Here is a 19,468-nt window from a genome sequence, read left to right as displayed (position 1 = left end):
TGTGCGGGTGCTGGTGCAGAGACCAGAGCACACCATCGGTGCTCTACTCTTTTTCTGCCTTACTCCCTTGAGACAGGTTCTCTCACCGCATCTGAAGCTTAACATTTTAGCTAGGCTAGCTGGCTAATGACTCCTAGAGTCTGCCGGTCTCCGTCCCCAACATTGCTGGGGTTACAAGTGTACATGGTTGTGCCCAGCTTTTTCTACATGGGTGTGGGGGAAGTCATTGATGCCTCTCCATGTGACTGCCTGTGTGCAGAGCTGGTGGTGGAACCTGGCCTCATACATACTAAACAAGTGTCCTACCCCTGAGCTGCACTCACAAGCTTCACTGTTTTTTGGGGGTTTTGTTTTGTTTTTGTGGAGCTGAGGATCGAATCCAGGGCCTTGCACTTACTAGGCAAGCGCTCTACCACTGAGCTAAATCCCCAACCCTGTTTTATTTTTATTTAAAAATCCTGCCTGGAGGTTGTAGTCAGAAGGTTTCTCCGGCCCCAAGTTCCTCTGGTCCAGCCTGGCCCCATGGACCCTCAGCCACTTATAAAATAATCACTCAGAAACTTATATTATTTACAATTGCATGGCCAATGGCAGGCCCATTTCTATTAATCTATGTTACCACATGGCTGTAGCTTACTGGTACTTTCACATCTTGCTTCTTCTAGAGGCGGCTTGCAGCGTCTGCCCCACTCTCTTTTCTCTCTCTATCTCTCCTGGATTTTCCCACCTGGCTCCATCCTGCCCTGCCATAGGCCAATGCAGCTTTATTTATCAACCAATCAGAGCAACACATATTCACAGAGTACAGAAAGACATCCCACAGCACAATCAAAAAGGAAGGTTTAACTGTAACATAGTAAAATTATATGTAACAGTTATCAAGCAAGAATTATAGTTACAATATCTAGTCTATTTGTATTTGGAAAAATTAAAGAAAATATTCTATCACCTATCCTATAATTGTGAATCTAAAGTTTCATATCTAATTTATCTCTTATCAGGAGGTGGTAGTACACACCTTTAATCTCAGCACTTAGGAGGCAGAGGCAGGTGGATCTCAATGTACAAATCGAGTTCTAGGACAGCCAGGGCTACACAAAGAAATCTTGTCTTGAAAAGCAAAACAAACCCTCAAGCTAGGTATGGTGGCACATACCTTTAATGCTAGTGCTGTGAGTTCCAGGCCAGCCAAGGCTACATAGAGAGACCCTGTCTCAAAAAAAAAAAAAAAATCTCTTAAGGCTGGAGAGATGGCTCAGTGGTCAAGAGAGCTTAGTGCTCTGAGAAGAGCAGAGTTCAGATCTGAGCATCTATGTCAGGTGGCTCACAAAGCCTGTAACCCCAGCTCCAAGGGATCTGATGCCCCTTTCTGGCCTCCACGAGCTTCTCTCTCTCTCTCTCTCTCTCTCTCTCTCTCTCTCTCTCTCTCTCTCTCTCTCAAGCAGTTCCCTCTAATATCTCTCTCTGCTGGGACCAGTCCACTGGGGCCTAGGCAATTCTAGCCCTCTGTAACCTTCTGAAGACCTAACCTTCCAGACTTAGCCCTGGTTTCTGTTAAGCTCTGAGGTGTTTTTATTAACGTATATTATACATAACTCATTTCAATGTATTTTATTCCTGCATATAACATATTTTAATCATAGTCACTCTCATTACCCCCTTCTTATTCTCCTTTCCCAGGAACCCCCTTCCTCTTCCCAACTAGTGTGTGTGACCCAACGCATTTCACTAGGGTTACTTACAGGAGCGTGGGCACCTCGGCAGTGGTCCCACCCTTAAAGGAAATGTCTCCCTCCAAGGACTGTCAACCTGCCCATTAGCCTTCGGGAGGGAGAGGTGGCGCTCACTTGTCCCTCCCTCCCCTCCTCCTGGACAAGGTAACACCTAACTTTGGTTCAATTTCTTTCTCCTATCTTTCTTTCCTTTTCTGTGTGGAGGCTAGAATCCAAGGCTCTGAGCACAGAAGCAAGTACTCCACCACCGAGCTGCACTCCTAGCTCCTAGTTTGGTTCTCTTACATACTGACAACCTATTTCATACTCATCTAGTTAGGTAAGTGTCCATGATCTTCCTTTACCAATTGACCCTGGCAAAACCAAACCACTTGTCAAAATGATACTCTCTGGACTTAATTCTGACACCAGGTTTCACTTCTGCTTCCTCTGTTAATAATGGACTTTACTGGCCAGAGGTGGTGGTATATTCCTCTACTCCGGAACTTTGAAGATGAAGGCAGGAGAAGAATGAGTTCAAGGCCAGTCTTGGCTACATAAGACTCCAGCTTTAAAAGGGGGGGGGTGGATTTTACTGGGTGCTTTATACTCTTGTGCCTCAAGCACGTAATACATTCTGTATTCTCCTTGTTTAAAAAGAGGAAAAGGGGGTTGGGGATTTAGCTCAGTGGTAGAGCGCTTGCCTAGCAAGCACAAGGCCCTGGGTTTGTCCTCAGCTCGGGGGTGGGGTGGGTGGGGTGGGGTGGGGGGGAGGAAAAGAAGGGGGAAGAGAAAGGAAGGGAGGGAGGAGGGAGGGAAGGAGGGAGGGAGGGAAAGAAGAAAGAGGGAGGGCCTGGAGATGTCTCAGTGGTTAAGAGCACTAGCTGCTTTCCCAGAGAACCCAGGTTCAATTCCCAGCACTCACATGGCCACCATCAACTGTCTCTAACTGTACTTCCAGGGAATACAACAGCCTTTTCTGGCTTCCTCAGGAACCAGGCACGCTTGTGGTGTACAGACATACATTCAGGCCAAACACTCATATACATAATTTTTTTAAAACTTGAAAAAGAAAAAAATGCCAGGCATGATGGCATACATATGTAATCCTAGCACTCAAAAGACATGCAGGAGAATTGTCAGTCAAGGCCAGTGATACCCTGCCTCAACAGAACAAAAGAAGTACAATAATGGCACCTACCATCTCTCCTCACACACATTTTGGGCGCTTTGCAGGTATAGTGTGCTTTTGTTGCTGTCTCTTCTACCTTTTGAAGCCAGGGACTAAATTACGTTTCTCAGTATCCCTAGGCCAAGCAGATGTTAAAATCACATTTTCAGTTGAGTAATGAAGTGCCTTTCCACGGGCTGTCCCCCCACCCTGCCTGCAACACCTGGCCAGCAACTTTCAGGCAGCAGTTGGGAGTGTGGCCCCACGGCAAAACACTCGTTATTGTTTGCAAGGCCGTGGGTTCCAGCTGCACGAAACAGTTTCAAATGATTGTGAGTGGGAAATTTGGAGACAAAATTGAGATTCCAGAAACAGGGATGGAGAGGTGGGAGGGGGCATATGAACATGGGCAGGATCACTGCCTGGGAATCGGGGAGCTTACTTCTTGAAGTTTGGTGGGGGCAGAATATTGCCATGGGCATCGAGTGGAGGGGCCCTTTGTTCACTCCTCAGCTTGAGTCTTTCCACCTCCTTCAGCTCTCTCACGGTTCTCAAAATCACTTGGTTCTTTCTGTTCATATCCTCGAAGATGGGAGTACTACTGATGAAGGTCAGGAAGCTGTGTGGGCCCATCCAGGAGGGCGGAGGGATGGCAGGTTGTGCAGCTGGGAGACGGTGGGCATTGGAGTAAGTCAAGCTGCGCCAGACATTGCTGTCATACGGTTTGTCTGGCCTGGTGGGGAAGGTGGCAGGCAGACGTCCCACATCAAGCCATGTGTGAAAGCCCCAGGTGTGCTGGGCTGCATCCTTCCAAGGATAGAGTGCCTGGTGATGAACTTTAGACTTTATTTCTGTGTACGGTGGCTGCTTCAGGGCCAGCTTGTGGTAGGCTTGCCGGGTGAAGCCTGGCAACTCCTTTGCCTTTTTAGGGAGGAAGAACTCACGCTGAGCCCAAGTCTGGTAGGTGGGGAAGGATTCTCTGGCATGGACCATCTAGGGAGACACAAAAGGGAGCCTAGACTGGCTGTGCCAGCAGAGGAGCAGGACGCTGCAGAGGTGCTCTGCTCTCCTTCTCAGGCACTAGGTGCCGGCCTCCAACCCAGGACTCGTCAGGAGGTGGATGACCTCCACAAGGAAGCATCTCTCCATTCCCACTGTCATCAGGTGTGTGTGTGTGCACACAAGTACATTCATGTGAGTGCATGTGTATGTGTGTGTGAAGTCAGGAGACAACCTTGGATGTTGTGGGTTTTCTTTTTCTTTTTCTTTTTTTTTTTTTTTTTTTTTGAGATGGTATCTCTCACTGGTCTAGGAATTATTGGTCTGGCTACACTGACTGGCCATCAGCTATTAAGCCTCTCCCCACCCCAACCCCCAGGATTATAAATGTGTATTTCCATTTGAAACTTCTTTTATTACCTGAAAAATATTATTTTATGAGTGTTTCACCTGCAAGTATGTATATGTACATGTGTGCTTATTAATCTCGGAGGGCAGAATCCAGGGGACCCAATGGAATTAAAATGGCTGTGAGCTGCCATATAGGTGTTGGTAATCTAACCCAGGTCCTCTGCAAATACTCTTAACCACTGAGCCATCTCTTTAGTCTCCTGCAGAACTGTTTATGTGAGTTCTCGGGACTGAACTCTGGCCGTCATTGCTTGTGTATCGAACACTTTACAAACTGAGCTGGTTCTCTTATCATCAGCAGCATGACAGGATCTAGAGTCATATAGGATGCAAGCCTCTGGCACGCTCGCAAGGGGTTACCTGGGTTAACTGAGGTGGAAGGAACCACGTTCACTCTGCTGCCACCATCAAGCAGAAAGCAAGCTGAGCACAGCATTCATCTTCCTGACTGCCACAGACTCCTACCCTGATGGACTACAGGCCTGAACTGTGAGCCACAATAAATCCTTAACCTTGCTGTCAGGCATTTTATTTCAGTGAGACTAGTAATTGCCCAACCCAGAAGTTACTGTACTGTCCTCCCTATCCTTTCCATAGATTTATCAAATCTTAATCTTTTTCCAATTATTACATTCTGATTTCCCACTCTCAACTTCTCTCTAAAAATTATGTGTGTGTATACATATGTACATACATATACAATTGTATCTTGGGTTTAAAATTATTTTTAAAAAGTTGTGTGTATGGGTGTCTTGACTATGAGTGTGTCTGTGCACAACATACATGCCTGGTGCCAAAGGAGGCCAGGAGAGGGCTTCCGGATGCTCTGTAACTGGAGTTAGAGATGGTGTGAGCCATCATGCAGGTGCTGGGAGCCTGGGTCCTCTGGAAGAGCAGCCAGTGCTCTTAAACACTGAGCATCTCTCCAGGCCCTACTTGTACAACTTACAGAAGTCAATCTCTCCTTCCACTTGAGTTCTGGGGAACTGAACTTGGGTATCAGTTGGTGGCAAATGCCCTAACCCTGTGAGTTATCTCACTGGCCCCGGTGTTCTTCACATTCTCGTGCCCTCATACCTGTCCCTGTAGACACATCAGGGCCAGGGGGATGACCCATGGCAGCCATTCCAGCAATATACTTTCCCTTGTTCCTGGTCTCTAAAGGAGGGCCCAGTGGCTTCCCATCCGAGTCCTCTTATTACCTGTTCTGTCCTTGGACTTTTCCCTCATTACTCATTGAAAGGCTGGTCAGGCTAGGAAGCATCTATAATGTTCTTTCACACCTTTTCTTGTCTTCCCTCCATAAAACATGGTGCCCCTTTCCTACAACTCCATGAGAATATATCCAGTTCTGCTCTGGTTTGTGTAAATGTCCCTCAAAGGTTGGCATAAAAGGCCTGGTTCCAGCCTGAGTATTGCCTGGGGGTTGGTAGTAGCTCAGGTGGAGGGGCCTCATGGAAGTTAGGTCCCTGGCAGCATGCTTTTAAGGGGGACAGTGGGAGCCAGGACCCTTCCTGCCTCTTTGCTTCTGGGTGCCCATGAGGTGAGCAGCCTGCTTTGGCTCGCTCTTCCTCCATGGGTGCCTCACAGGTGTAGAGCACAGCAAAGCCAAATGACTGCACACTGAAGGAAGAAGCCTCTGAGGTGAGCCCCATTGGACCTGATATCCAGTGGACCTTTCCTCTTTTGAGTTGTCCTAAGAATTTTGTCACAGCATAGAAAACTGATGAAAATGGCAACCAAGTTCCTATTGCAGAGGTAGAAAGACCACCTGTTACAGTAAGGGACTCACATGAGGTCTCAACCAAGTGGGAGAGTTCAGGTTTATGCTATGTTCAACCTCAGCATACTTAGCGGTGTGAAACATGGCTAAGAGCTTGTTCAGTCTGACCAGGACAGAAATGTCTTTTAAAATGTTCTTCCCTCTCACCCACTCTAGGGCTTGCCTCACTCCAAAACTCCACCAGTTCCTTCAGCATCATCCCCTAAATCCTATTTCTTTCACATTAAAATCTAGTGCATGTGGACATACATGCACATGCCATAGCATGCATGTGAAGGTCTAAGGACAGCTTGAAGGAGTCTGTTTTCTCTGCGTCAGTTCTAGAGATGGAACTCAGGCTGTCAGGCACAGCAAGTGTCTTAACCACCGAGCCATCTTGTTGGCTTGCTGGCATGCTTATTATTCTCTTTCCTTCTTCCTTTTGATGTTGTGAGATAAGATCTCCTTTGTAGCCTTGGTGGACCAGGCTGATGAATGCTAAAATTACAGGCATGACTCACTATACTTAACTCTCTAAGTCTTTTCTACAAGAACACCCCAGAGGAAAGGTCTGAGAGCTAGCACAAACATGCCTGGTCTATCCCAGGCATGGCAGTCCGTGCTAGTAACTCGTTAGTAGAGGCAGACCTCCACAGGTTTGACAATAGCCTAGCCTACGTGTGAATTTCAACAGGGGCTATAGGGAGGTTCTGCCTCAAAAGTAAACGAAGCCAAACAAACAAATCCAAAACTGGGCATAATGGCACATTATCTATAATACCAGCCCCTGGAAGGTTGAAACAGGGCTACCGCACGCTGACAGTATCAGGCTAGCCAGGACTACACAGCAAGACTACCTCAACAAAACAAAACAATAAACACCCTGGAATCTGAAAATGCAAGATCCCAAATGCTGAAAATCTTAATTTTTCCCCCTGGGTAAGATTGGTGTCATAAGCAGAAAATTCCACATTCAACCTTTTCGATCAGTCTCAAATATCAGACATCCTAAAAATATTGCATGCACTTTTAGGCTGTGTATAACACATATATGAAACACAGGAATCTCATGGTAAGTTTTGGGTCCCTCCCCAAGGTAGTTTATGACATACATCCAAACACTTCAAAATCCAAAAATAAATCCCAAAGCTAAGAATATTTCTGGCCCCAATTGCTTTAGATAAGGTCTCTTTGGCCTGTGCTATCCAGTCTCCTCCTCCTAAGCTTCTAAGCAAACTTAGCGTGTCATAGGATGAAGGCAGAAGAGTCTGTGTTCCAGGAAGCCTGCTGCTCAGGACAACCTGAAAGTTTGGCTGCAGAGTTGGGCCCCACTCTACCTGCAGGAAAGGCTCCCTGACATGAGATACATCTTTCATGGATGGCCTTTGTAGTGATCTTTTCCAGCTGCTGGCCATTCTTCCTCTGAGCCACGGGGCCAGGTGGGGAGGCTTTGGGGAAAAGCCCTTTCTGGTACCATTGTTTGCTGCTAGGGTTGCTATGGTGATGCTTCCTGACTAGTGCTGCTGGGAGGAGGCTCTAGCCTGTCCTGGGAGGCTCTTCTCCCTGATGCTTTCCTGGTGAGGTAGGGAGGGGGCAGTGCTGGCAGGTCTGGTTACAAAATGTGGTAACAGGAGCTGCTTCCAGTAGGACCTTGCCTGGGAGGCTTGAGGAGGAGGAAGCAGGCAGGTTCCCAGGCCTGGGGGCTGGGATAGAAGTGGTAAGGAGACACTTGCAGTGGGCCCAGCTTTCCGGCCGGAATGTTGAAGGGAATGGGAGGGGAGGGGAGTGGAGGACTACAGTGGAGGCACCAACAGGGGCCTCAGTCAGATTCTGGTCCCATGGCAGGTCTGAGGTGGACAGTGCAGGGGAACAGCAGGAAAACTGGGCTTTGTGGGAGACAGGATCTCACATACCTAGGCTGGCTGATCCTCCTGCCTCTACCCCAAGGGCTGAGATTATAGGTATGAACCACCATACCAGACAAAACTGGCAATTTCTGAGTCAGAAAAGGGCACGGGAGGAACGTCTGTGCAAGGCCTTGCCCACCATCTGCAGTCTCCACTATCACCCTCATTCAATTCCTCGAGACCAGTAGTGCCACCCTGGGTTTTATTCAGTAGGTAGTTACAGTAGTGTTCTTGTGCTAGCTTGTGTACTGGAGCCTAGGCTGGCTCTTTGCAAAGCTCAGGTACAAGCTAAGGAAGCCAGGCAGGTCAGGGGTTACTTCTTCCTTCTCAGGCCTCAGCCTGAGCTCCCAATGCTAGACTCTCTGGCATGATTAGGAACACTATCAGAGAAACAGACACCAACAGGACTCACGTGAGTACCCATGCTTTGCTTCAGGCATACCCATCCCCCTACACCCAAATCCAACAGGCTTTTACACCAGGACTTCTTGCAGGACCACTGGCTTGGAAACATGGGGTGTCAGGAAAGGGCAGTAAGCGGATCCTGGCAAGCCAACCTGTATGTCTAGATGCCTCCAGCAGAACCCACGAGTGTGGAGAAACTGCACCGCAGGTCCTTTCCCAAAGGCCACAGGCAGAAGCAAAGTGAAGCCTGTGTTAACCTCCCCACCCCTGGCAGTCTCTAGATACTGAGCTGAGGACAATTTGGGGAACTTACACCATTTACAAGTGCTGTCCTGCCAGGAGCAGCAGATGACTACTGGGCACATCCTGACTACCACAGCTTTTGTCACATCCCCCCTTCGGTGACCAGCAGAGAGTGGAAGACTCAGACTCTCTGGGGGACCCTACTCATGCACAGAGGTCCCAGCAGTGGCTCAGATGTGACTACTGTCTTGGCATAATTAAGTAAGGGGCACAGCCCAGCCCTTGCCTGCTAGCTTCCCTCAGAGGGCTCGGGGTGCACTGAGCCTTGCACTATCCAGCCACACAAGTGGGCAGCTTGAGTGGCAAGGGCAAGGCCTTGCTTCTACCGCAGCTCAGGGATGAACTGAGACCAGTTGATGTTGTCAGGGCCCAGAGGATCCTCCTCCAGGCCAGGGAAGCTGATGTCTAGAAGGATCTTGCTGAGACTGTCATTCATTGTGTCCAAGACCAGGCCTTCTGTGACAGAACGGTTGGCTGAAAGGCTGGGGACCTGTGGCTCAGGGGAGCCTGGCTTGGGGACCTCCAGATGTGGAGGCGGAGAGCTGCTAAAGGGGTCAGAGGCAAGGTCAAAGGGTTCTGAGTTGAGGAGCTCTCGGGGTGAGTCAAAAAGGGGAACGCTTTTCAGAGGTGTGGTGTTCAGCTCCATCAGCCCCAGGGAGTCAGGCAAGGGGCCAAAGGCGCCCTGGGGGGTTCGTACTGGGCTGAAATCTAACCCCCCAACTTTGGCTGGGGGTGTGAGCCTCCAGGACTCAGGGGTTCTGGAGAGTACAGACTTGCTAGGAGTGGAAGAGATGGGCACCGTCTCCTTGACGGGGGTCTTGAAGGGCCCTCCCTCCTCCTGAGGGCAGCTGAGCTGGGATGCAGGCTCTGAGGGCTCTGCTAGAGGTAGAGGCTCCATGGCTGGCTGTAATGTGCTGGGGTCCTCTGAGAAGAGCAGTTCAGGCTCATCCAGACAGGGTGGGCGAAGGTGCTGTTTCCTCCGAGACCGGCTCACCTCCCTCTTCTCTCTTCGCTTAGTCACCAGCATTTCCGAGACACACCGGGCTGGGGATCTGAGCCCACAATAGGACTTCTTGGGCTTTGGGGTAGGAGAGCAGGAAGAATCTTCCCAGGAATTGGACAGTTCCTCTTTCAGTGATGCACATGGAGAAGGCCACTCTTCCAAGGGAGGGCTCTCCACTTTGATAGGCCTCTCTAAGTGTGGCAAGTCCTCCCCAGGCTGTATTTCTTCCTCCTTAATGGACTGAATAGGAAGCAGAGGCATTAGCCCTTCTTCGAGCAGGGGTTTCTCCTCCTTCACCTGTCCTGCAGCAGGAAGTGGGGCTACCCCTTCGTTGGCTAGCAGAACCTTGGGTGCAATTCGGACTCGCTTGCTATGACGGGCGAGCTCTGAGCTCATAAGTGAAGCTGCCAGAGGCAGTGGCACCTTTACTGAGGGCTGTAACACCAGAGACTGGTTCACTGGGAACTGGATGGGCACCAGGTATGAGCTGACCCGTGGGAGCAGTGGCTTCATCTTTCGCCCTAGGAAGAAGCAGGAGAGATCAGAGGTAGCAAAGCTAGGGGTCCACTACTTCCCACTCTGGAAGCTGTTCTAACTATGGGCTCAGATCTTTAAGTTGGTGACATAACCTGAAGACCGGCCCCAGAACCAGCATTGGCAGGTCCGAGGCCCACTCTCATACTCACGTGCACCCAGCGGGAGTTCCGTTTTGATGGTCACATTTCTACGGAGCTCAGGATTGGGTCGTTTCTGCTGCTGCTTATGGGGAGAAAGAAACCTGGGTTAGTAAGGTAGGGGAAAGTATAACCCTCCAACCCGAGCTGACGCAGTTGGCATCAATCCAATAGACAACAGAAAGAAAAAGCTAGTTTGAATGATGGAAGGGGGTAAGTACAATCTGTCAAGCCATGCTAGGGAAAAGTATACAGCAACAGACATGTGAGGACAGGACAGTGCGACACCACCCCCCGGGGAATGCAATAGCTATCAGAGAGACAAAGAAGAGGCAGGCTGAGAGAACAAGCTGCTGCTGCTGCTGCTGCTGCTGCTGCTGCTGCTGCTGCTGCTGCAAGGCCCATGCCATGCACTTGTTCTTGCAGTGGCCAGTCCTGCAGTGCCCACTTTGCTCTGCTCAGCGCACCTTTGTGGGACTGTGTTTAGGGCTAGCAGCCACGGGGCCAAACACAGTCCCCTCCCCACATCACAGCTTCTCTGCCCACTAAAGCCATGCTGAGCAGTGAAGGGAAGTAAGGCCAAGCCCCGAGCCAGAGGAAAAGAATCTTACTGATTCCAAGTTTTCGGGCGATTGTGGAGACCCTGGTTCCAGTGGCTGGTGGCGGCCAGGCATCGAGGGAGAGAAATGAGATGAAGTTACCACCGACGTGGTCAATCTACCCAGACTAGGAAGAAACCTATTTGATGGGTGCCGAGGGACACCATGGATAATGGTCCCTTCCAGAAGACAGTACAGCAACAGCATCCTTGTGGGCACTCACAAGTTCTCAAAGCAACTTTTTCCTGAAAACAAGTTCCTGTGGCTCCATTTCTGGTCTCTAAACTTAGAGAAGGGTTTCTTTGGAGCAAGATTGAAAATACAAATTACAGGGCTGGAGAGATGGCTCAGTGGGTAAGACAGCTTTCTGTACAAACATAAGGATCTAAGTTCAGATCCCAACACCTACATTAAAAAATAAAATAAAGCCAGGGGTGGCCATGCATGTGCTTATAATCCCAACACTATGAGGGGGGAGTGGAGATAGGCAGATTGATGGGGCTTGCTGACAATCAGCATAGCTCCAGTTTCAGTGAGACCTCATCCCAAGGAATGAAGAAAGGTAGAACAGGACACCCAGTGTCGTCCTCTGGCCTCTACACATGCACTGGCATGTGTGCTGACACAGACAGCCTCCCCCCAATCACAAGGCCCATCCCAGATTCGGTGATCAGAACCCCAAGTTAGAGACCTGGAAGCTGTATAGTAACAACTGTCTACTTACAAGGGAGTTAGAGAGAGACTCCTCTATTTTGGACCAGAACAGTTCTTTTTGTGCTCGGGTCTAGTGCAAAGGAGTGTCATTCGGTATCTGTCACCTGAGTTCAGGGCATTAACAGTCATTAATTATGCAAGTCATTAACTGGCTGACTGGCATCTAGCTCTCTCTCAGAGAACATCAGGAGGAACATTGCTCCTTTCCAGAAGGCTCTATAACCAACAACTCTGGCTCTCTAGATGAAACAGGGACAATCACCTTAAACACTTGGTCCAATGTCAAGTAACGATTGGCACTTGGGTGAATGGTCCAGAAAGAGACCTTGCCATTGGCAGATGTCTCCCGAACAAACATGTCATGGAGAGAAAGGTTGTGGCGGATAGAGTTCTGAAAGAGAAAGATAAGCAGTTAGCAGTTCAGTGAGCTTGGGAAACATCTCCCTTGGAGTGAACTGGGAAAGGCAGGGGAGTCCCCTACTGTGTTCAACAGAGACTATGCTCAGGGTCCTTGCAATCTCACCTGTTGGCACCTCCCTTCCTGATACGCCACACTGCAGAGCTAACCTCAGACCTACACCCCAGGAGATAAAGACTGTCAATGCCCCTTCAGCTGGTTACAAAAACAACAAACCATAACAACAAAAAACATATCTAGCCGGGCGGTGGTGGCGCATGCCTTTAATCCCAGCACTCGGGAGGCAGGGGCAAGTGGATCTCTGTGAGTTCGAGGCCAGCCTGGACTACAGAGTGAGATCCAGGAAAGGTGCAAAGCTACACAGAGAAACCCTGTCTTGAAAAACCAAAAAATAAAAAATAAAAACAAAAACAAAAAAACAAAAAAACCCAACCAATCTGGCCTATTTGCAGGCTCTTAAGGTCTTAGTCTGAAGTTTCCCTCTCTATTCCTGCTCTTGATCCCACCCAGTGCAGGACTAAGATAAAAAAAAAAACCCTGAAAAGGAGCTTTACACCTGCAACTTCTGCCTCATCACCTGAGTGGGAAAATCAAGACAGACAAAGCCGGGCAGCCAAGACCCTGTGTTTTCCCTTTGGCATCACAAGTGAGAAGATTGCCATCCACCGCACAGGCCACAGGGAAACACTGAAGGTCAGGAGCAGCAGCAGGAAAAAACTATCTCCATGCCTGGCCGCAGTGGTGTACACCCATATTCCCAGTACTTAAGACGACGAGGCAGGAAGATACAGAGTTCAAAGCTAGTCTGGGTTACCCAGTAAGATCCTACATCAGAGACTGGAAAATTTGATTTTAGAGATCCAGGAACATGCCAACGTGAGAATCAAATACAACAGCATTGCTGCCCGTGGCCAGGTGTCAGGCAGCCCAGGTGTCTGCACTGCAGACAACACAGGGCAGGCTGCAGAGAGGACATGAGGTCATACTCTGGTGCAAGCAAGACTCAGACGTCATTGTTCCTGGCAAATCCTACTTCAAATCCGGGCTCTTGTGCACGCCAGGTAAGTACTCTGCCACTGAGCTACATCTCCAGCCTGGCAAATCTCATTCTACTCAAGGTTTTCAGTGTAATGCAAGGGACTGAAAAGTGGATAAAGGTACCAGCTCCCAAGCCTGAGCTTAATCCCAGAACCCCCACTGAGAGATATCTCTGACAACTGTCCTCTGACCTTAACATTCCCAAGCAAATAAGTGAATGCACATGCATGCATGCACGCACACTTTCTGGTTCTGACATGATTCCTGAGCATCTGAGTCCCTGATGCATGAGATAAAAAACAAGACAAACCTGCCCAGGTGAGCATGGTGGCACACACTTGCAATACTACCTACTCCTGAGAAAGACTAAGTTTGAGGCTGGTCTAGAGCATGTGAGGACTGTCTCAGAACAAGAGAGAAAAAAAAAAGGCCTTGCCCACTAGTTGTTCCAGGAAATTTATCTTGGGGGCCATGAGGCCCATAGTTTTTTCTTATTTTTCACTAAGAAACAATCTGAAGCAAAGAGGAGAAAGTTATACCAGAATGACCTTGGCTATGGGTCATAATACCTTCCAGCCTGGCTTGGCAATGTGCTTAAAATAGGGGAAGTGGTCCTCGATCCAAGTGTAGATATCCTTCAAGGTCATACGCTTTCTCTCAGTGCTGTTGATGGCAAACTGTATCATGGCCATGTAAGAGTAGGGTGGCCTCTCAGACACAGAGTCCTGCCAAGATGTGGATGCTCCTGAGGGCTCCTCAGCCTGTGCAGTCCAAGAAGCCAGAGGAAGAGAACAGAGGGTGACATAGTGAAGTTCATGAAAACCATTCCCTACCCCAGGCTTTGGAGCAGCGGTCCTCAACCTTCCAATGCTGCGACCCTTTAATACAGTTTCTCACATTGTGGTGACCCCCAACCATACAATTACTTTGTTGCTACTTCGTAACAGTAATTTTGCTATTGTTATGAATCATGATGTAAATATCTGATTATGCAGGATATCTGATATGTGACCCAAAGGGGTCATGACTCACAGGTTAGGAACCACTGCTCTAGACTATACTAAAAACAAGCTCCTCCTGAGACAGGGTTTCTCTTCTGGGCTACACAACTGTAGAACTCACTCTATAAACCAGGCTGGCCTTGGAACTCACAGAGATCTGCCTGCCTCTGCCTCCTAAAGTGCTGAGATTAAAGGCGTGCGCCACCTCTGACCAGGAAAACAAACTTATCTGAGACCACTATTTCATAATGGAATTAAAGTTTACCATCAGTGTTCAGGCAGATGTTAGTCTAGGCCCCAACCAATTAGGAACTGACTCACTTCCATCCTCTTCCAGAAGATAAGCAGCCTGATAAGAAGAAGCCTAGATGCTGAAGACAGAGCTCAGTTGGTACAATACTTGCCTAACATGCATGAAGGCCTGGGTTTGATCTCCAGCACCACATAAAAAAATGGGTTGTGGTGGCACGTGTCTGTAATGTCAGCACTAGGGAGGTGAAGGCAGGATGATCAAGAGCTCGAGGTCATCCTCAGCTACATAACCTTTTCTAAGCTAGCTAGGCCCATTTTCAGACTGGCAGGTCGAAGGACTTAAGTCTCAGTTTCATTTGTAGTCCTGATGAGCTGTAAGCTCATCCTGTTTCAGTGGTTGTATAGAAGAAACAGTCAAGTGCGGAACAAATGCTTTCAAAGGACACATTTGTATGTTTTAGACAAAGATCTGATCATTCAGTTTAAAAATCTGAGATGTAACTTTACAAGCACAGATGTATGTTTAAGTATACAGTTCAATTAACACAAATACAATTCCTATCGAATTCACTTTGCTATTAATATTATAGTGTATCTCCTAATAAAACTGTTTATCAATGATGCTACACTCAATTCATACTGTTAAAAATCCAAATGGAGGGCTGGAGAGATAGTTTAGCAGTTAAGAGCACTGACTTCTCTTTCAGAGGACCCAGGTTCAATTCCCAGCAGCAACATGGCAGCTCACTACTGTAACTCCAGTTCCAGGGACCTGACACCCTCACACAGACATACATGCAGGCAAAGCACCAATGCACATGAAATAAAATTAATTATAAAGAAAAATCCAGGGGCTGGAGAGGTGGTGCAGTGGTTAAGAGCACTGGCTGCTCTTCCAGAGGACCTGGGTTCAATCCCAACACCCACATGGCAGCTCACAACTGTCTGTAATCCACTTGCAGGGGACCTAACACCCTCACACAGACAAATATACACACAAGTAAATAAATAAAAATATTTTAAAAAATCCAAATGGATTATCATTTCCTAAATATCTACTAAGGGCTATTAAGCCCAGGATATTAAACCCAGAGCTAGAGAAATATAAGACAGGAATCTGCCAACCAAGAGCCACAGATGGAGACAGTTAAGAGATCCCAGACAGCAAAGTAACTCAAATATCACAGAGCTGGGTGTGGTGGCACACAGTTGTAATCCTATCTACCCAAAAGACTGAGACAAGAATACCCAAGCAAGGTCAGTTTTAGCAAGACCCTGCCTCAAAGTAAAAATAAAAAAGGGTTGGAAATGTAGCTTCGTGACATAGTCTTCTGTTTGTTGTTTTTGGAGACAGGGTTTCTCTGCATAGCCCTGGCTATCCTGGAACTCACTCTGTAGACCAGGCCTGACTCTGCTTCCCATTAAAGGTGTGTGCCACCACCTCCCAGCTAGTGGTCTAGTCTTACATACTATATTCAAGGCCTTGGGTTCACTCTCCAATACCTCCAAAAAAAATTTTTTTAAGAAAAATTACATAGAAAAGCACTAAGTAGTGTCAATAAGAGAACTTGGATGTTCTGCTCCAGCAGCTCCTTGATCTGTTTCCCTTCTTAGAAATCCCCTGCACTGGCTGCTCTTTCAGAGGTCCTGAGTTCAATTCCCAGCAACCACATGGTGGCTCACAACCATCTGTTGCCCTCTTCTGGTCTACAGGCATACATGAAGGCAGAACACTATATACATAATAAGTAAATAAATCTTAAAAAAAGAAATCCCTTGCACTAGTTTTGACTTCCGTAATGAGTGACAGAATAGTTCACCTTAACCTGATTCTGCTCCAGCTGACAATTCTCCTTCTCTTCCATCTCCTGCTTAATGCTGCAGGGGCCCAGTCCATCAGAACTCATCTTCCCAAGCCACTGGATATTGGTTAAGCTGTTGTCCAGCGTGCAGCCTGCTGCTTCACTGCCAGCTACAAGGAAAACAACCCAAGATTTCATTAGCAGCCTCTCAGATGCCCTGAAGCACCGTCAAAGTTGATGATGGCGATAACCCCTCCAAGACCCATACTCTTAGGGGCAGGGAACACATGGTAAATTGTTGTGGCTGTAAGTTATTCTGCTCCATGACGGACTTAAATTCAGGAGCAATGAACTACATTTCAGTGAACCAGACGGAACCTTAGGCATCTGCCAAGGCAACTTTTGGATAACTACACAAGACAGTCACTTTTCTTCCCCAGGCTCCAGTTGATTCCTTTAAGATGGAGATTTACTTTGTTATAGGTTGTGGTGGTCTGAATAAGAATGGCCCCTATATGCTCATATATTTGAATGTTTAGGCACCAGTGAGTGGCACTATTGCAAAGGATTAGAAGGATTAGGAGATGTGCTGGCCTTGTTGGAGGAAGTGTGTCATTGGGAGTGGGCTTTGAAGTTTCAGAAGCTCACGCCAGGCCCAGGTTCTCTCTATCTTAGTCCAGACCAGGATGTAGCTCTCAGCTACTGCTCCAGTGCCAGCCTAAATGCTGCCATGCTCCCCATCATGATCACAGTGAACTAAGCCTCTGAAACGTAGGCAAGCCCCCCATTAAGTGCTTTCTTTCATAAGAGTTGCCTTGGGCATGGTGTCTCTTCCCAGCAATAGAACAACCAACGCCTAAGACACAAGTCAATACAAAGAATAAATCAAACCAACCAGCCAATCGACAAATCTTTTTCCAATATAAAGAGTGATGGGAATGCTACATTATTGTAACCCTTTCAACAGTGCCCAGATGGTCAGCTCAAAGTTTCGGAATAAAGAAAAGCAAGCCTTTGCCTCGGTCCCCCTAGATTCCTGTCTATTACAGACATCAGGATCAGACTGCAGGCAGCCTTGCCAGTGAGAAAGGCCAGCCTCCACACCCCTTTGCCTTGCAGACCACATACCACAGCTTTCCTGTCTTTGCCTTGGAAGGGCTCCAGGTGGCTTGGGAACAGGTGCACCCTTAGCTGCTGGCTTTGGTCCCAACGTCTCGGTGATCACTCCCGTCTTCCTGGAATCGTTGCTGGCTTGGGCTTGAGGCTGGGGACCAGGAGGGTGAGATGAGGCTCCCCCAGAGCTGATGAGGATGAACTTGTTGGGTCCATTGCTACCACTCTCTTTCCCTTTGGCAGTTAGTGCTGTGATGATGCTCTGGATATCGGCATTGTTGGGGATGGCCACCACTTGTGTGTTGGGCATGGTGGGGTGATTGATAATCTTGATTCCAGCTGGAAACTTGCAAGAACTGGACTCTGCCACCTCCTGGGAGGCCTGTGCTTGAGTAGGCTCCTGCTGGGCAGGGAGTCTCTTTGTTTCTTCCTGTGATGTTTCACGTGGGGCATTTTGAATAGGAAGGGGCAGCCTCCGTCTTTTGAGAATCAGTGGCCGACGGGGGCTGGTTCTCATCATGAAGCTGTGCTCTCACTCTCCATTGAGAATCACAAGCATTGACCCTGCAGAGGGCAAGGAGAAGCTTGGCATCACAAATCTACTGAGCTGAAACAAGCTGGAAGTGGTCCTTTTGCATGGAAGGCCAAAAGCAGAAGCTCAGAGGCCCAAGGGGAATGCTGCCTGGACCTCTGTCAAGCCCTCAGACAATAAGGACAGTAGCTGGGTTTGTTGTATACTTGTAATCCCAGAACCTACAAGGTTCAAGGCCACCCTCTGCCAGATAGTGAGTTCAAGGTCACCATGTCTCAAAAAAAAAAAAAACAAAAACAAAAACCCAACAACAAATAAATAAAGCCTTATTACTGAGCAAGGAAAGCTAAAAATTACAGCAAACAAACAATTCAAGAGAGGAACATGGGACTGAATTAGAGTCAATGATCCTGGAAGCTTAAGAAAGTTTGGCCAGGTCAGGGATATAATACAGCTTAGTGACAGAGTGTTTGCTTAGCTTGTAGAAGGCCCTAGGTTCAGTTCCCAGTACTTCAAAAAAAAGCAAACAAACAAAAAACCAGATTGTTTGGGGTTGGCAAGATGACTCTGTGAGTGAAGTCGCCTGCTGTAAGCCTGACCCCTGAATTCAGTCCCTGGGACCACAATGGTGGAAGGGGAGAACCAACTCCTGGATGCTGTCCAGCCCCCACATCTGTGCCGTGGCATGTAGGCACCCTCCCAAGAAACATGTAAAAACATTTTTTTTTAAATGTGTGGTCAATGGAATAAGTGAGAAGACATCTGTAACAATGTGGAAATGTGGCCACAGTCGCCCAGAATTAATGACTACAGAGAGGGATGAAAGACCAGGGAATGGACGGACAAGGGCCAATTAGGAGCCCTGACAAAACCCCAATTCTGCAACCCATTCTTTGATTAAAGCCTTGGCACATTTACATCTGCAGGTCACAGGTTCAGTCAGAGGCACCTGTGAAATCCCCTCCTCATCTGCAAGATCTCAGAGGGGAGAATTCCCTATTTAAGGCTCACAGCAAAGCTGTGTAGTCATTATTTCACATTTCCAGTACTGGTGATTGAACGCAAGGACTCTACCACTGTGCTATACCCCAGTGCCCTTTTTCGGGAGACGACATAGTCTCTTCTAGCCTGGGTTGGTCTCAAACAATGCAGCTGACCTTACATTTCTGATTCTCCTGCCTCCACCTGCTAGAATCACAGGTGTGGCCACAATGCCAGGTTTTTGTGGTGCTGGGGATTGAACCTGGGGCTTTGTGGATGCTTGGTAAGTGCTCTACAATAAAACCCCCAGTTCTCTTGCATTAATTTAAAAAACAAAACTTCTAGAACTGCACCAAGAGCTCTTAACCACTGAGCCATCTCTCCAGCCCATTTACATTAATTTTTTAAAGTGTATTTTCTCTCAAAATCTGCAAAACATTGCACAGTGACACCTCGGTACTTGCAAGTATTTATGGTATTATAGTTTTGTAAGTACGTTACTTTGTAGACCTTAATTTTCTGCTTCAAACGTAAGATTGTAACACCCATCTCCTGCCTACTAAAATGTGCTATCATTAATATGCCTCAGGTGGCTTTTATTTTTGAGACAGAGTCTCATGTAGCCCAGGCTGGCTTCGATCTGCTGAGAGTTTGGCCTCCGCCTTTGTAAG

The 19,468-nt window shown here is 47.9% G+C and overlaps 2 protein-coding genes across 5 annotated transcripts; both read right to left on the bottom strand.

Moving 5' to 3' along the window:
* Positions 1 to 3,321: 3,321 nt before the first annotated feature.
* Positions 3,322 to 7,470, bottom strand: Tex52 (testis expressed 52). Its single transcript, XM_036180618.1, has 2 exons — positions 7,393 to 7,470; positions 3,322 to 3,876 (listed from the first exon to the last, which is right to left on the bottom strand). The coding sequence occupies exons 1-2, from the start codon at positions 7,468 to 7,470 to the stop codon at positions 3,322 to 3,324; spliced, it is 633 nt and encodes a 210-aa protein (XP_036036511.1).
* A 1,522-nt stretch (positions 7,471 to 8,992) lies between these two features.
* Positions 8,993 to 17,860, bottom strand: Foxm1 (forkhead box M1). Of its 4 annotated transcripts, XM_036182544.1 has the most exons (7): positions 17,300 to 17,860; positions 16,190 to 16,341; positions 13,686 to 13,877; positions 11,923 to 12,051; positions 10,959 to 11,003; positions 10,360 to 10,429; positions 8,993 to 10,194 (listed from the first exon to the last, which is right to left on the bottom strand). In XM_036182544.1, exons 1-7 carry the CDS (start codon positions 17,802 to 17,804, stop codon positions 8,993 to 8,995), a joined length of 2,295 nt encoding a protein of 764 aa, XP_036038437.1. In that variant the 5' UTR covers positions 17,805 to 17,860. The 4 variants fall into 4 exon arrangements, with proteins under 4 accessions (XP_036038437.1, XP_036038439.1, XP_036038440.1 ...); XM_036182546.1 differs by lacking the exon at positions 10,959 to 11,003 and having other exon boundaries at positions 10,360 to 10,432; positions 16,190 to 16,334; positions 17,296 to 17,801; XM_036182547.1 differs by lacking the exon at positions 10,959 to 11,003 and having other exon boundaries at positions 16,190 to 16,334; positions 17,296 to 17,801.
* Positions 17,861 to 19,468: the final 1,608 nt, after the last annotated feature.

Source organism: Onychomys torridus, chromosome 3 (assembly GCF_903995425.1).
Source record: "Onychomys torridus chromosome 3, mOncTor1.1, whole genome shotgun sequence".
Lineage (NCBI taxonomy): Eukaryota > Metazoa > Chordata > Mammalia > Rodentia > Cricetidae > Onychomys > Onychomys torridus.
The sequence above is the reverse complement of the archived record's forward strand: the minus strand, read 5'-3'. Positions and strand labels throughout refer to the sequence as shown.

What these genes read in the sequence shown, in the direction of transcription:
- Tex52 (XM_036180618.1), bottom strand. Translation starts at nt 7,470, where the DNA reads ATGGCCAGCAGCTGGAAAAGATCACTACAAAGGCCATCCATGAAAGAT. An exon ending in TCAGGGAGCCTTTCCTGCAG is followed by an intron (nt 3,877 to 7,392) that starts GTAGAGTGGGGC and finishes GTGTCTCCCTAG; the next exon opens with ATGGTCCATGCCAGAGAATC.
- Foxm1 (XM_036182544.1), bottom strand. Translation starts at nt 17,804, where the DNA reads ATGATGAGAACCAGCCCCCGTCGGCCACTGATTCTCAAAAGACGGAGG. An exon ending in GCAAAGACAGGAAAGCTGTG is followed by an intron (nt 16,342 to 17,299) that starts GTATGTGGTCTG and finishes TTTTCCTTGTAG; the next exon opens with CTGGCAGTGAAGCAGCAGGC. An exon ending in TTGCCAAGCCAGGCTGGAAG is followed by an intron (nt 12,052 to 13,685) that starts GTATTATGACCC and finishes TTTCTCTTTCAG; the next exon opens with AACTCTATCCGCCACAACCT.